Below are 13317 nucleotides of genomic sequence, written 5' to 3'. Positions count from 1 at the left end.
ACACACACATATGAACCACTGCTCAGATGGTTTGCCCTCCCCTTGGAAATGAGTCATCCAAATGGGTTTCGACCAATCTCGTAGAGGGAAAATGGTGATGGAGAAAATCGATAGAGTTTCCCCCGTCGCTTCTCTGGACAAACCAGACACAATTCCAGTACAGGGCAGAGGATGAGAACAGGGTTTTAGGCAGACGTCTCGACGAGAGCCAGAGTTAATCCATGGTCTCAATTGATTGGGTTTCGATACAATCGATAGCTATTGGGGGATCATCCTTATTGGGGAGGGATCTCAGCCACCCGAACCGCCCAATGGACAACAAGAACAGATTTTTACTTGGTCCAATATCCCTTAATTGTAATGTGTTATGAACACGAATGCTTTTTGTCACAAGTAATAGGCAAACAAATGAAGTATAAAGTAGAGCATCCACTTTCCATTTCGCCACGGTCCCTGGTTCCCCATCGATCCCGAGTCCAAGCATCTTTGTGGTGCAGTATAAGTTGTAACTTTGACACATTCATTGGGCGAATCTGTGGTCATTACCGGGGTTAGGTGCCAATTAATGATCGCCGTGATATGGAGCCAATCATCCCTGCTTTGGAACACCCATTATCCCATGGCTGTCTAATCAAGGGAGGTGTCTCCTTGTAAAAAAGAAGAACAGAACAATTGGAAATTGGAAAGCGAGCCCCTTGTTTCATGATTATATCCGACAATCAATAACTGTTCTAGGAAACCTACGTCCTCAATTCTGGCACCTTATCAGTAGCCATATCTTTCGGCTTTGTAAGTTCATCGGGTAAGTTTCAATATTTTGGCTCACAAAGGCCGACCACGAAAAACTCACATGCTGATTTAAGCCGTCAAAACGCGTGCATTATGGTTCAAAGCGAAAGGGCCTTCCTATTCAAACAAAGGTGAGGGAGTATAAGTCGAAATAATGCTTTGATAGCTATTTGTAAACATTGTTTGACGCCATAGGCGTAACATCTTATCGTTGGAGGCTTCTAACATGAACTTTGAAAAGGGCTATTCAAGTGCCCAAAACTAAAATGCGTACCGGTAATTCAAGACACCGACTACGTTTCTTTTATGTCATTGGTTTTCTATTGGAACCCTTGGTTGCAATACCCTAAAAATGATCAAGCTAGTCAAAAGCCATTTTTAGGCCCATCTCATTTCCTAATTTATATTGCAGGGTCAAATCGAGGATAAATTATGTAACTCGGACCCTTTTCGTAAGTCAAGTCTAGGGATAATGCCATTCTGATGTAAGATTAAACGTTTTTGATACCAGCCCAGGGTACGATCAAGGAATGATCAATGATCATACGGCACGGTTTGCTCATTAATGATGCATAACAAGATTGCTGCAGTGGCCCGTCACATATCTATCAATATAAAGCCTTTAGAAGTGAAGAAACATAAAAATCATGGAAAACGTTCTGCTTGCTTCACCAAAGAACCTCTTCATTGTGAACGAATTTTGTGTCATCGATTTCTGTCGAAATAACTCTTCATCGGAAGAAAGCTTAGTCAGCTTATTTCGTCGTCCAGTCTGGTTGAAAATGCAGTAGAAACAATGAAGATTGTATCCTTGAGCTTGAGGGACCTTACCCTCTTATACAATACTACTAAAATTAATGGATCTAGATGGAACACTTTTTTTGACTTCTTGCACGAACGTTTTATTGACGGAGATTGCAAACGAAATGTTTCGCCTTGTGAAAATACATTGTAACTGTACATCTTGTGTTTGGTGCAATATTCCAAAGTGTGATGCAGCCGAAACCAAAATAGCTTTCTGTTCGAAACACACCTTATTATTTTAATGTGCTTGGTCCAAGAAGAGAGTATTTTCTCATTGCGTATGAAAGGGTTGCAGGAAAAACAGTTAAAAAGTTCAGTCATCAGCCACCATCGTGGTGGTATAAAGCGGTTGGTTGGGACGGACACTGTAAGCGTTGTAAATGCCAAATGCAGCGAATTCTTTCTTCGGGATGTATAAAGTACGTTTTGGCTTCTGCAAATCTGCAAATTCATTCCACTTCAACAAAGCATTGGTTGTCAATTGAAGGAGGTGTTTTGAGCTTCCCTTTTGAGAGGACTTTCTTTCAGTCAAACGGCCACAACCACCACCCAATCGATCAGTTAGTTACGGAATGAAAATAAGCGCTCACCACTGCAGGTACAGGTAAGGCCTGTTCTCTACTAAAGACCAGCTATTTCAAACCATATGGTTATGCCAGTTGTAAGTGGTGAACCTATTCGTGTGCCTCTTTCAGTCACTCCTTGGGCCAGTCAGTCGAGTTTATGTAAGGGAGGAAAGGGGGGGCGGGGGGAAAGAGTGGGCTACAAGAAAATTATGATACGTTTTTCCCCGTTCTTTGGTCGTGGATCGACCCTGGAGACGTCTTGCCGGACAACAAGGGCGATCAAATGCAATTGTGCCGGCCTCGAGGGCAGTTAGTTTTCGTGGGCCAGTTTTTTGTGCGACCACTTCAAGATAGCATGACGAGTTAGTTCCCTTCACTTTCTTAATTCTAAGCGTGTATGGTGTATCCGTTTTTCGATCGTGGCATGTTGTCTTCTTGTGTCTTCCGGTCTTTCCTGAGAATGGGAAGAATTGTGCCATGATAAATTCATGACACTATCGATTTTGAGATGACAAGGTCTTTGGAATTCACCCTGGAGGAGAAAGAACACTACCCGTCAAATGGAGAAAGATTTACTCGGCTTCTAATAGAAAGCTGAATCTCCTTCCTCATCTAGTTCCAAGAGACAGATACCTTGCGAAGACTATTCAACTACCTGTAGAACGCTAGAGAGGATGCTATGAGAGTGGACAGAGATCTCAGTCCCATTCGGTTGGTTCATGTGGAGTAAACATGGTGTTGGCAACGTTCTGGTTTTGGATACATTCCATGCTTTGGCCTAACCACGGCATTGCACCTCCCATCTTTCCCAATGCCACAGAATTCATGGTTATTGGGGCCGGTCTCCAAAGAACTGGAACATTTTCTACTCGAATAGCTCTGTCTAAGCTTTTGGATGGCAAGTGTTATCATGGGTTTGTGGGTTCCATGGGTTGGGATAGTGACTTTTGGCTCCGGGCAACCTATAATAATCTTACCGACAACGACTGGCACGCCGTCTTACCAGGACAAGGGTACAAGGCCGGGGTAGGCGAGCCAATCAGTCTTTTTTACGAAGACCTCATGAGAATATTTCCCGAAGCAAAAGTGATATTGACGCAACGTGCGTCAGAAAAGTGGTACAAATCAATGACCAAAGCCATTATTGAGCCACGAAATTTCCTGGAGGAACCTCCGATATCCTGGTTTTTTGGGTTCTTAGGAATTGTCCATGCCAAGCAAGTCATGGCAAATCTTCGTGAGGAAATTCGAATCAAACGGAAGCTGAACTACACGTCTTGGACAGCTGTGGAGGCAGGACCCGATGTTGCAATGGACTTCTTTAATGAGTGGAACCGGCAAGTGATCCAAAAGGTTCCAAAGGAGAGACTATTGATTTACGACGTCAAAGAAGGCTGGGAACCATTGTGCCGTTTTCTGAACCTCCCAATTCCGGACGAACCTTTTCCCAGACTGAATGACTACGGAACCATTGAAGCCACTGTCAAAGGGAGTTATTATGGAATTGTCCTTGGACTCCCATTGTCTGTGATATTGCTATTAGTTTGGAAAAGTCGATGCGGCAAGGACCTATTGCACTTGGTGCCTAAATTCCTTGGACGGTTTATTTACGGCGTAGCATTCTGTCTTGGTTCTAAGTGCCTCAAGACCATGAAATCTGCTTCAAAAGCTCAAAAACCGCCCATTCTGAAGTTATAAGGAAAGCGTGCTGACAAAGCCGTCTGTGATTGAAAGAAAACGAATCAAAATACTGTTTATAAAGCACTAGAAACATACTTTATACAATGTTGAATATTCTACCAGTTTGTATAAACCATGCAAGATGTAGTAACACGACGCAACTCACTACAATGGTCACTTCAATTCTTTATCAAGCAAGAAAATAAACGACAAATGCTTAGAAGTCTTCATTCAAGGGCCTTAATATTTCATTGCTTGAACGATACGTGCAAGTGTTATGAATGAGATCTTTGACGTAGCTGTGGTAGAAAGCACCCAATAATGACAACCAATAAAAAGCGTCGAATAACTACCAATGTTTACTACTAGCATACCTCCTCAGCCTTTAAACTAAATCTTCCCTTAAATGTTGCAGCAACTGCCAAACTATTGCATTGAACATTTCTCCGCCACGCAGCACCACTCCGATGGATCCCACAAATCAATGAGTCTTGCCAATAATTTATGTACTCCCGTCGGCCATAAAAATCCCAAGTGAATGCCAGTACTCCAACTCCCCTCGATTTTGTTCCTCCCTTCAATGAGTAACGTGGATCATATGGGTTTCTGTGCTTCTTGCCTTCCCTTTCCCTTTATCATTTGGCCACCACTCTTCAGCGAGCGAAGCGAGCCCTGTTCCATACTACGGTCTTCTTTGCCTTTCCTTTCCCTTCGACATTTGGGGGATCAAGCAACAGAACTCGCAGGACTTTTGAGTTTTGACGCCTTCGCTCCGGGTGTAGTAAGATACAAGAGTAGGCTTTCTTCTTCGTTGAAACGTGGAACAGCGATGTGCCAAAAGAGCCAACGTCTGATGTTTGGAGGCTGGATGGAGTTGGGAGACTCGCCGGGATGGAGAAATGGAAATTTGGCGGGGAGTGGCGGTGAAAATGGGACTTTAAAAGGGCAAAATTTACGAGCCTGACAATTAATGGTGTCTGTTTCTCAACCATGAAAGACTGAGACAGCAAGAAAAATGAATAATGCACTTGCGTGACACATTCGTGGGCCCCTTTTCTCAGCCAAGGCCATTAGAGGGAGACTGTGATATAAAATTAAATTGCACCTCGAATTATTGCATACCAAAACCTTAACCAGTTATAGATAATGATGAAATAAGAAATTAGCATGTTACATTAAAATGCACCAGTCGCCTATGCAAATGCAAGTAAGTTTTACTCTGATGAATTACAATTGAACTCATCAAAAGCGGGAGGAATTGATAGTTCAGATGGACTCCGTCAAAATTTGATGACAGGGACAGTTCCCTAACGTTTTGTCATGTCCCGATCAACAGTTGTCTTGAAATTCCTGGAATGACCTGGTTCAGATCTGCAGATAACTGGTAATTCAATCCAACCTCAACTAGTAGCAATCCGCTCCACATGTAATTCTTCTTATTCATCTTTCTACTCGACGCATTGTTGAACTAGCTGGCAAAAAAGTGGTGTGCCCCAAATACCAATGAGGTGATTGGCCATTGTCTCATCTTGTTATCTCTTTGTACAGACGGTGTAAAATATCCATACAGGATTGCCTGAAGGTGTACGAGTGCATACCTGTCGTTGGTTGCGAGAGCTCTGACTAGACTGACGGTCAATGGACGACTGAAAGACCCACGGATGATGAATCAGGATTGGGTGTGTGTCGGAGCTCTTCTTTGAGAGTTCATCATCCCCGAGATCAATGGCAGAATCTGCTGAAATCGCTTCAAGGATATAAGAGAGAGGGATTGCAGATGGAAGGCATCATTCTGAACTTGTTCGTCCATTGGTGAACAACATCCCAGAACTCAATCGAGTGGCCCTTCCCTCCCCTCTCCTCTCCTCCTCCTCCTCCTCCTCCTTCTCCTCCCCGTATCAACATCTGTAGAACAAGGATGGCCTTCAGAAAGGTATTCAGGAAAAGAAGATTGGTCATCCTATTCAGTTAGCGACTGAGGCATAACGTAGCTAGTTGTTTGCTCAAGAGGAAATTATCTTGATCACCTTGTCATGTCTTCTTTGGATTTGAAGATGTCAACCCAGTCGGAGAAGGAACAAAAACTTCTCACAGGGCGAGACTCTGAATGATATCATTGTGTCTTCATTTCATTTCAGATTGCTAGCCTGGCCCTGGTTTGCTCAGTGGTCTTGGCCGCACCTGCTCCCCAGGTATTGACGTCCATTGGAACTGGATTCCCCTTCGGAACTTTGAGGGCGATTCCTACAACTCAAGACCACCATTTGCTTCACGACACCAGCGTCCGAACCCTTCCTTCAGTGAGATCGCAAGCACTTCACTTGAACCATCAAAATGGCATTGTTCAACAACTCAGAACTGTGCCCGTCAATTCAAACTTCTTCAGTCAAATCGATCAGCAACCGCAAATTGTCCGCACATTATCCGCCGCACCCGCCGCTGCTACTGTTGTTCGAGCCTCTCCCGTGCAAGAAACCCTTATTCAAGAGGAAGAGATCGAAGTGATTCCTCAAGATGCTTCCTATAACTTTGGATATTCCGTGAGCGATGCCGTCTCCGGCGATGCTAAGACCCGTCAAGAGAGCCGTGACGGGGATGTCGTCCGAGGATCCTACTCGGTGGCCGATCCCGACGGTCGTATCCGAGTGGTTGAGTACACTGCTGACAAGGAACACGGATTCCAAGCCCGTGTGACTTATGACGGCGAAGAGGGACCCCCCGCCATTCCCATTGACACCCCTGCTGCTACTCAAACCGTAGCTATCGCAGACTCCTCCGATAGCTCATCCGATGTTGTTGTGGTTGGCGCTCGTGATAACGCTAACGACGAGGACATTCAGGTCATCAGAACTGCCAATTTGAGCACCGGAGGTACGGTTCTTAGAGCCTTTCCCAATGCCTTCAATGGCAACACGCTAATTCATACCTCTTCTCCAGGTCTAACTCGCTTGAATTCTCCCGTTGTTGTGCGCAATAATGCCCAACACGTTCTCCATAATGCTCCCGTCGCCGTGCGTAGCCATTCCAGCCATGCAACCCATTCTAGCCCCGTGACATTGACTCAGTCTGGTTTCCCTGCCGCCACTCGTTTCGTCCAGATCCAAGGCGGTCAAGGCTTTGGTGGCCTTCGAGCTATTCCCTTCTCCAACGGCGCTCAGTTCATTCAAATCTAAACTGATTGTTGCCAAACACGACCTTCCCTCAGAATTCGACTAACTTATCCCTGTAAATTATGTAATCATAAGACGTTGAAATAAAGCAAATCTTCTAGCATCAAAGTTATTCGCATAAATGTATTGACATGAAAAACCGGAATATACCTAGATGGAGATGCTAGAGTCTAGAATTAACAATTCGGAAGCGAGCGAAAGCAATGCACTTACTTTCGAGGTAGACAAGACGTTACAATCGCGGTTTTCAATTTTCAGCTACTCGATCGAACGAATGGGTGGTCAGATATGCCCTTTCAAAGTTTACTACATAACTTACACTGAACAAATGAATAGCCCTCTTATGATAATCAATTACCACAAGAGGGCTGATTCATTCATCCTGTGAAAACGTAGATACTCTGCCTTGACCGAGTCCTTCAATTGAGGTGAAAATTGGAACCTGAAGGTGTAGCGACCTGGGAGGAGTTTCATATGAAAAAGAAAGCAATGTGTGGTCTCAATTTCGAAATGCCTATGCTCGACCCAAGTACATCTTTTCATATTCTAGTGGTTCATGGTATTTATTACGGTGTTCCAGAGTTGGAGATGCTATTAAAAACATGAAATATTTTGGCGATACTTTTTGGAGGTTGCAAGTAGGATGCCTGAATAAAAAGTTGCAGACTAATGGCTAACTCTCAGTTCAGAGGCCTCATTTTCTTTAGCATGCCCGAAAAGCCTGCACCTTAGAGGCAAAAAATACGAGTGATTGAAAAAAATAAAAAGTTATAATTTCGGTTCATTTTCTTCAGCTTTCCTACTTTCAAGGCTTGCTACATTCGTAAAAAAAAATCCGTAACCCGAAATGAAAATCTCGTCATTTGCATTCTTAGTTATTCACATTCTCCTGCCAGAATGGAGAATAAAAGGTAAATGTATTGGCGTGGATAAATGAAGCCTAAAAGGACGCTTGCCTTATTGTTTGTTGTTACTGTTCTTACCATTTCAGTTTTGATTGATAAGCTAAATATTGCTTCAATTTAGCTCTCTATTGTTCAGGTGAACAATGCTTTCAACTTGGTTTCAAATGAACAGTTCAACCTATAAGGTACATCAAGAGAACCATGAAAGAAATTTCTTGTTCTTCAATTTGTTGTTAAATTGTTCCATACATCACATTGATAAATTACCCCTTGATGTATATATAGCTAGAGTCAGACCAAAAACTGTTTCTACACTCTTTTTCACATATTTTGGGGCCAAAAAAATATTCTTGTCCATTTCTTTTGTTAACCTTTTCTTCTTCCTGTGATGATACGCAACAAAGAGAAAGATGAATTCTGAAAACAAGTGTCATAATGTCAAGCATTGCAATAAAGAAGATTTAATTTCTTGTCAAAAAAAATAAAGAAGCTCAATATATCATCCAGTCAGTGTTGCTGGGGTATTAGTAGAGCATCCACTCTCCAATTTGCGAATTCTGGTTCGATCCCAGGCGTGCCAAGTCCAAGCTTCTTTGCGATATCTAAATTACAGCAGAGTTGCAAGGCAAGACTCAGGTGGCACCAGATTGCAATAGTCAAGAAAACTTCGCTGCCAAAAGCCGTTCAAGAAAATTGTACGCCAATTTGCCGACCAAAATTTCCATGTGTCATAATGAATGATGAAACATATTGTAAAGGGGACTTTTCGCAAATTCCTGGTCAAGAATTTTACACTGCAACCAGTAGGCAAGCTACCCTGTAAGAGTTCAGGCTAAAAACGAAATAAGAAAAATCCGAAAAAAATCCTTGTTTGGCAGGCTATTTGCTATTGCGGTAAAAAAAGTACCACTTTCGTCACCAATGTATAAATAAATCTTCTCGTCTTGAACTGCTGGGATTCCAATCCTGGTAGCGGTAAGGAAGTCCGCACAAAAAAATGGCACAATTAATCAAGAAATTTATATCAAAGAATGCCTCCAAAAAAAAACTGGTACCCTTCATTAAGGAGCACAATGTAGATGTGTTGTTTTGCCCCGATTTAGCAACTTTTCACTATGTGAAGGCCACAATGGCTTGGTATGAACAAAATGGTATCAATATTGTACCCAAAAAATGGAACCCAACCAATGCTCCAGAAATTCGTCCAATCGAAGAATATTGTTCAATTGTGAAGGAGATCTTGAAGAAAACAATCTTGGCTGTCAAAACTAAAGAAGAATTCAAATTAAATAGTTGTGGGCAGTCAGAAAGGTCGATCCTGACCTCGTGCAGAAGCTAATGGCTCGGGTTAGGAGTAAGGTTAGTAAGCCTTTGGCCTTTTAAGATCAGGAAAATTCTGCTTCATACCCTCATTACCTAAAATTACCTTTGTACTCGACTATTTGTTTTTCAAGTTTCAACAAATAAACTGCACAGACTGTACAATAAACCGGTTTTGATGCCAGGATTTTTTCGTGTTCAACCTTTACAAGGAAATCCTTGTTATTTACTTTATTGTCCAATGCAATCAATATAGGTATTGTTATGGAGCCCAAATTGTGGCCCCTATTGATCTGTCAAATATTGAAACAATAATTAACCATTCTTTTTATTGGTTTGGCAATGCCCAACATTGCTTATTTTAGGAAAGATGCTGTAACAACACAGAGGGAATACAATTCATGAAGTCTGGCCACAAGACAATTCTTCCACTCATACAACAAAAAAATGTAATTTACATCTTGATCCCTTTTAATACTACCACAAAATGATTTGGTCCTTTGGCCTGTGGCTTGCCACTTTTTTGGATCATGCTACATGACAGAAAAAGGAATCCTTGTCAAAAGAGGGAGGGGTTCAACTGTGATTACTTGTAGTTTGGGCTCATAGACACACTTTTATTTTGATGTTTGAATCGTCGTTGTTAGTAGAAACTTTCACGTCCTTTTTCAAATGAATTTAAACCAATGGATATGAAGAAATGTCATTAACGGAGAGCTTCTGTATCAGTTGTTTTACGGACTTGAAATGTTTTAGCATGTCTTCATCAAGATCATTTCATGTTTTTCTCTACCCAAAATATTTTCAAACTTGACCATAAATACCTGGGATTTTCACCTTTTGTGACAGGAAATTGCTGCTTTCATTAAGGTTTATTTTCCCTGGGTTTGAGAAAATGTAAATTTGGAGAACAGATTGGTGGCCCAAGCCATATTGAATCATGCTGAATGCCACATGTGGGAGACAGAGCTAGTACCAGTGTTGTTGGAGGAACCCAGGAAAGAAGTAGCAGGTAGCTAAAACTTGGCCTTGATTACCTAATTGGATATGAAGTACTCAGGCGAGAAAAGGGGCGACTTCATGTTTCAGATATACCGCTAACTCATTCTACTCACCTCTACTTTCTCAAGCCCTGGGAGAAACAAAGCCTCATAAACGAAATAGTTATTCAAAGCTTTAAAACCTGTTTGATGTAGTGTGACTGTCCAGGTTTCGGAAATTTCCAATTCAATTTATAATCCTGTGAATGAAGAATTTCTAATTTTGAAACATTTAGAATTAGCTTTAATAAAACACACGCTTTCTTATCAATGAATGCATCAGAAATGACTAGATAAGAACTTACCTCGTGGGTATTTTTTTGCTAACGATACGGTAAAGAAATAGAAAGTAATTTTGTCAACAAATTTGCGTATTCAAAAACTCCTCCCTCAGAAGCTCACGAAAGGTTACATTAAGAAAGACATTTTTCATCTTCAACAAAAAAAAATAGTTTGACGACGAAAGAATATTCAGTGTTATCACGAAACCTTTCACTTCGGCAACGTATTGCAGCTTTAAAGCAATATTTGGTCGAGATGCTATTGGATGGCAAAGGTTAAGATATGTTGGCGATCAAAGTCCATATTCTAGAAGTCCATGGATTTATAGACAAAATAAACATGTGCTCAACATGTCAGCGTTCAAAAGCGACGGCTGTTATTAATTGTATTTGAAAGCCAAGTTGTCGTACTCAACAAATTGGATAATTCTATAGCTGGACATTGATTTTAGTTCAATTCTTGTCTTGAAGCGTACTACCATGAGTGTCCCTTAAAAAGTTGAAATGTGACCTTGACTATCAAAGTTGTTTCTAACGAGAAATTGATTTCTCATCGAATACATGTTCGGGTGCTCCATCCAAAGCGAGTTTAATTCTTTTGCATAAGAATCGTTGCATTGCGTCATTATTTGTTTCTGAAAACTCCCGTGGGTTCCAATTTTCCGATTTAAGATGGCTTTTTTTTTTCAACTGGCATTTGACATAGGACAAATCGAACAGCCCATCTGAAATAGATTTACTACTTTCTGGCCCCAGTAAGATCAAAGTTTCCAAATTCATTTAACTGCAGCCCAGGTGAAAATCGGTATTTGATCACTACTTTTAGGGTTAATTAGAGTTTGACAAGTCAATAGGTTAGCTTCGGTAGAAATGTAGGTGATCAAGATCTAAGTAACATCGGATCAATCTTTACTTTATGTCCGTCAGCACCGCTCAGCACTCAGTCCAGAATTGGCGCGGGTTTTGAAAAGCCACGTGAACCGATGAAGCGGCTCAAAACCAGCCCCCGAACCCGCAACCTGCAGACATTTAACAAAAACATGACAAAACATGACTAGAATAAAGTGACAAACGGCGATGAGATCGGTCTCAAGTTGCATCAACTTCACTGTCAAAAGGCCGGACGGGGGGGGGGGACGCCCCCTCTGGCGGGGCACAAACCTAGGGCATCCTTCGTATTGATGAACGTTCTTGAACAGTAGCTAGGTGTTGTAACCTGTGAATGACCAGAGGCGTCTTTCTAGCTCGGTCAATAAGAATTCGGAGCCGTTTGCGGGCTTCCTTAACACCGCTGGAAATGGAATTCTCAACAGTTCAAGACGAAAAACTTGATGACAAATGTGTCTTTGGAAGCATCTTTGTCGCCAAAACAATAATTCGGATATTTTTGGCCACCATGTTTCCACTCCTTTGGCACAAGCAAGGGGATCTCCGTCCATGTTGCAAACCCCTTCAGTGAAAAGAATAATCTCGCCAGCAATGCCGGCTTTTCCGTCAAGATATTTCTTAAATTGTGTCACCCTTCGGGCCCCAATCTGGACACTGGTCATCAAAGGTTGATACAACTTGGAAAACCGAAACAAAAGGACTGCTGCAAGACAAAAAAGATTCAAAAGATGCTTTATGATTATACAACTGTCAGTTTTGCATATTTACAGAATGCACTCACCATAACAACGCAATGTAATTACAAGAATGTTGATTGCTCTATTGACCTAATAAAGCCCATATACCGTACAATCTGTTAGGAGTTATTCAGTTTGTCTGCAAAGGAGCTGAGAGGCGAACTAATCACATTTCATCGTTGCAATGACTTTCTTGAACAACTCAACGCTGTTAGCCTTGACTGTTGGGTGTCTGGCCTTGGTCAACCACGGATTGGCCTTTTCGATCACCGGAAAAGCCGATGACGATGCTTGCCAGGATTGCACAGACGGAGTGACCCAATTGAACAAATATCTCATGAGCGAAGCAGCCATTGCAGGAGAAACTGAATTGATCAAGGTGGCCATTTGTCCCGACCTTGATGACCCCAAAGGCTGCGAGAAGGGAGTGGACGCATGGTGGGGAAAGATGGCCACGGCCGTTTTTGGTGATGACAAAACGGCGACCGAAATTTGCTCCGCTTCTGAAATCGGAGCTTGCAAGGCCCGTCTACCCGTCTACCAAGGGTAAGATAATGTGTCCTTGAATTACTCAGAATTTCAAATGATTTAGCCCTTTTCCGATGAAAATTTAGAAAATGGGGCTGCGATGAATGCAAACGTTTGGTGGGTTTGGTTGGCAAAGTGATCGCTAGCGATGATGGAACCAAGACCACAGTGGATTTCTTGAAAGGCGATGCCTTCTGCAAATCCTCAGCCTCGCCCAATGCCACAGTTTGCGCTCAATACGTCGATGCTCTGATGCCAGCTGCCCTGCCTGTTTTCGGAGAGAGCATCGGCTTTGCTAGTGAGGCCTTGTGCCAAACTGTCTATGCTCAATGTCAATGATTTGAATAAAGACCATTGCGATACACAAATTTGATTATTTGTTCAAAACTATATAAAGAGAGATGAAAAAGGTCTGTAGAACGAATAATCCGTAAAAAACTATACTTAATGTCTCTTCCAAAGATAAACCACATGTTTTGAAATGAGTATAGAAAATGGATGCATCGTGGATGTCAACTCTCTGTTGCTAAAAAATGAAAAAGGATAAAGTCTCATGGTTCAAAGTTGTTCCTCTTCAAGCAAAATGGTCAATTTTAGGACCCAATGATA

At 42.0% G+C, this 13317-nt stretch overlaps 3 protein-coding genes across 3 annotated transcripts; all 3 read left to right on the top strand.

The window, feature by feature from the left end:
• Window positions 1-2332: 2332 nt before the first annotated feature.
• On the top strand, window positions 2333-4069 carry LOC131883875 (uncharacterized). The gene has a single exon (XM_059231474.1). The coding sequence runs from the start codon at window positions 2892-2894 to the stop codon at window positions 3855-3857; it is 966 nt and encodes a 321-aa protein (XP_059087457.1). The 5' UTR covers window positions 2333-2891; the 3' UTR covers window positions 3858-4069.
• Window positions 4070-4550: 481 nt separating this feature from the next.
• On the top strand, window positions 4551-7130 carry LOC131883874 (uncharacterized). Its single transcript, XM_059231473.1, has 3 exons — window positions 4551-5772; window positions 5978-6710; window positions 6777-7130. The coding sequence occupies exons 1-3, from the start codon at window positions 5758-5760 to the stop codon at window positions 7010-7012; spliced, it is 984 nt and encodes a 327-aa protein (XP_059087456.1). The 5' UTR covers window positions 4551-5757; the 3' UTR covers window positions 7013-7130.
• A 5205-nt stretch (window positions 7131-12335) lies between these two features.
• LOC131883876 (uncharacterized) lies at window positions 12336-13093 on the top strand. The gene is made up of 2 exons (XM_059231476.1): window positions 12336-12726; window positions 12795-13093. The coding sequence occupies exons 1-2, from the start codon at window positions 12365-12367 to the stop codon at window positions 13045-13047; spliced, it is 615 nt and encodes a 204-aa protein (XP_059087459.1). The 5' UTR covers window positions 12336-12364; the 3' UTR covers window positions 13048-13093.
• Window positions 13094-13317: the final 224 nt, after the last annotated feature.

Source organism: Tigriopus californicus, chromosome 7, assembly GCF_007210705.1.
Source record: "Tigriopus californicus strain San Diego chromosome 7, Tcal_SD_v2.1, whole genome shotgun sequence".
Taxonomy (NCBI): Eukaryota; Metazoa; Arthropoda; class Copepoda; order Harpacticoida; family Harpacticidae; genus Tigriopus; species Tigriopus californicus.
The sequence above is the reverse complement of the archived record's forward strand: the minus strand, read 5'-3'. Positions and strand labels throughout refer to the sequence as shown.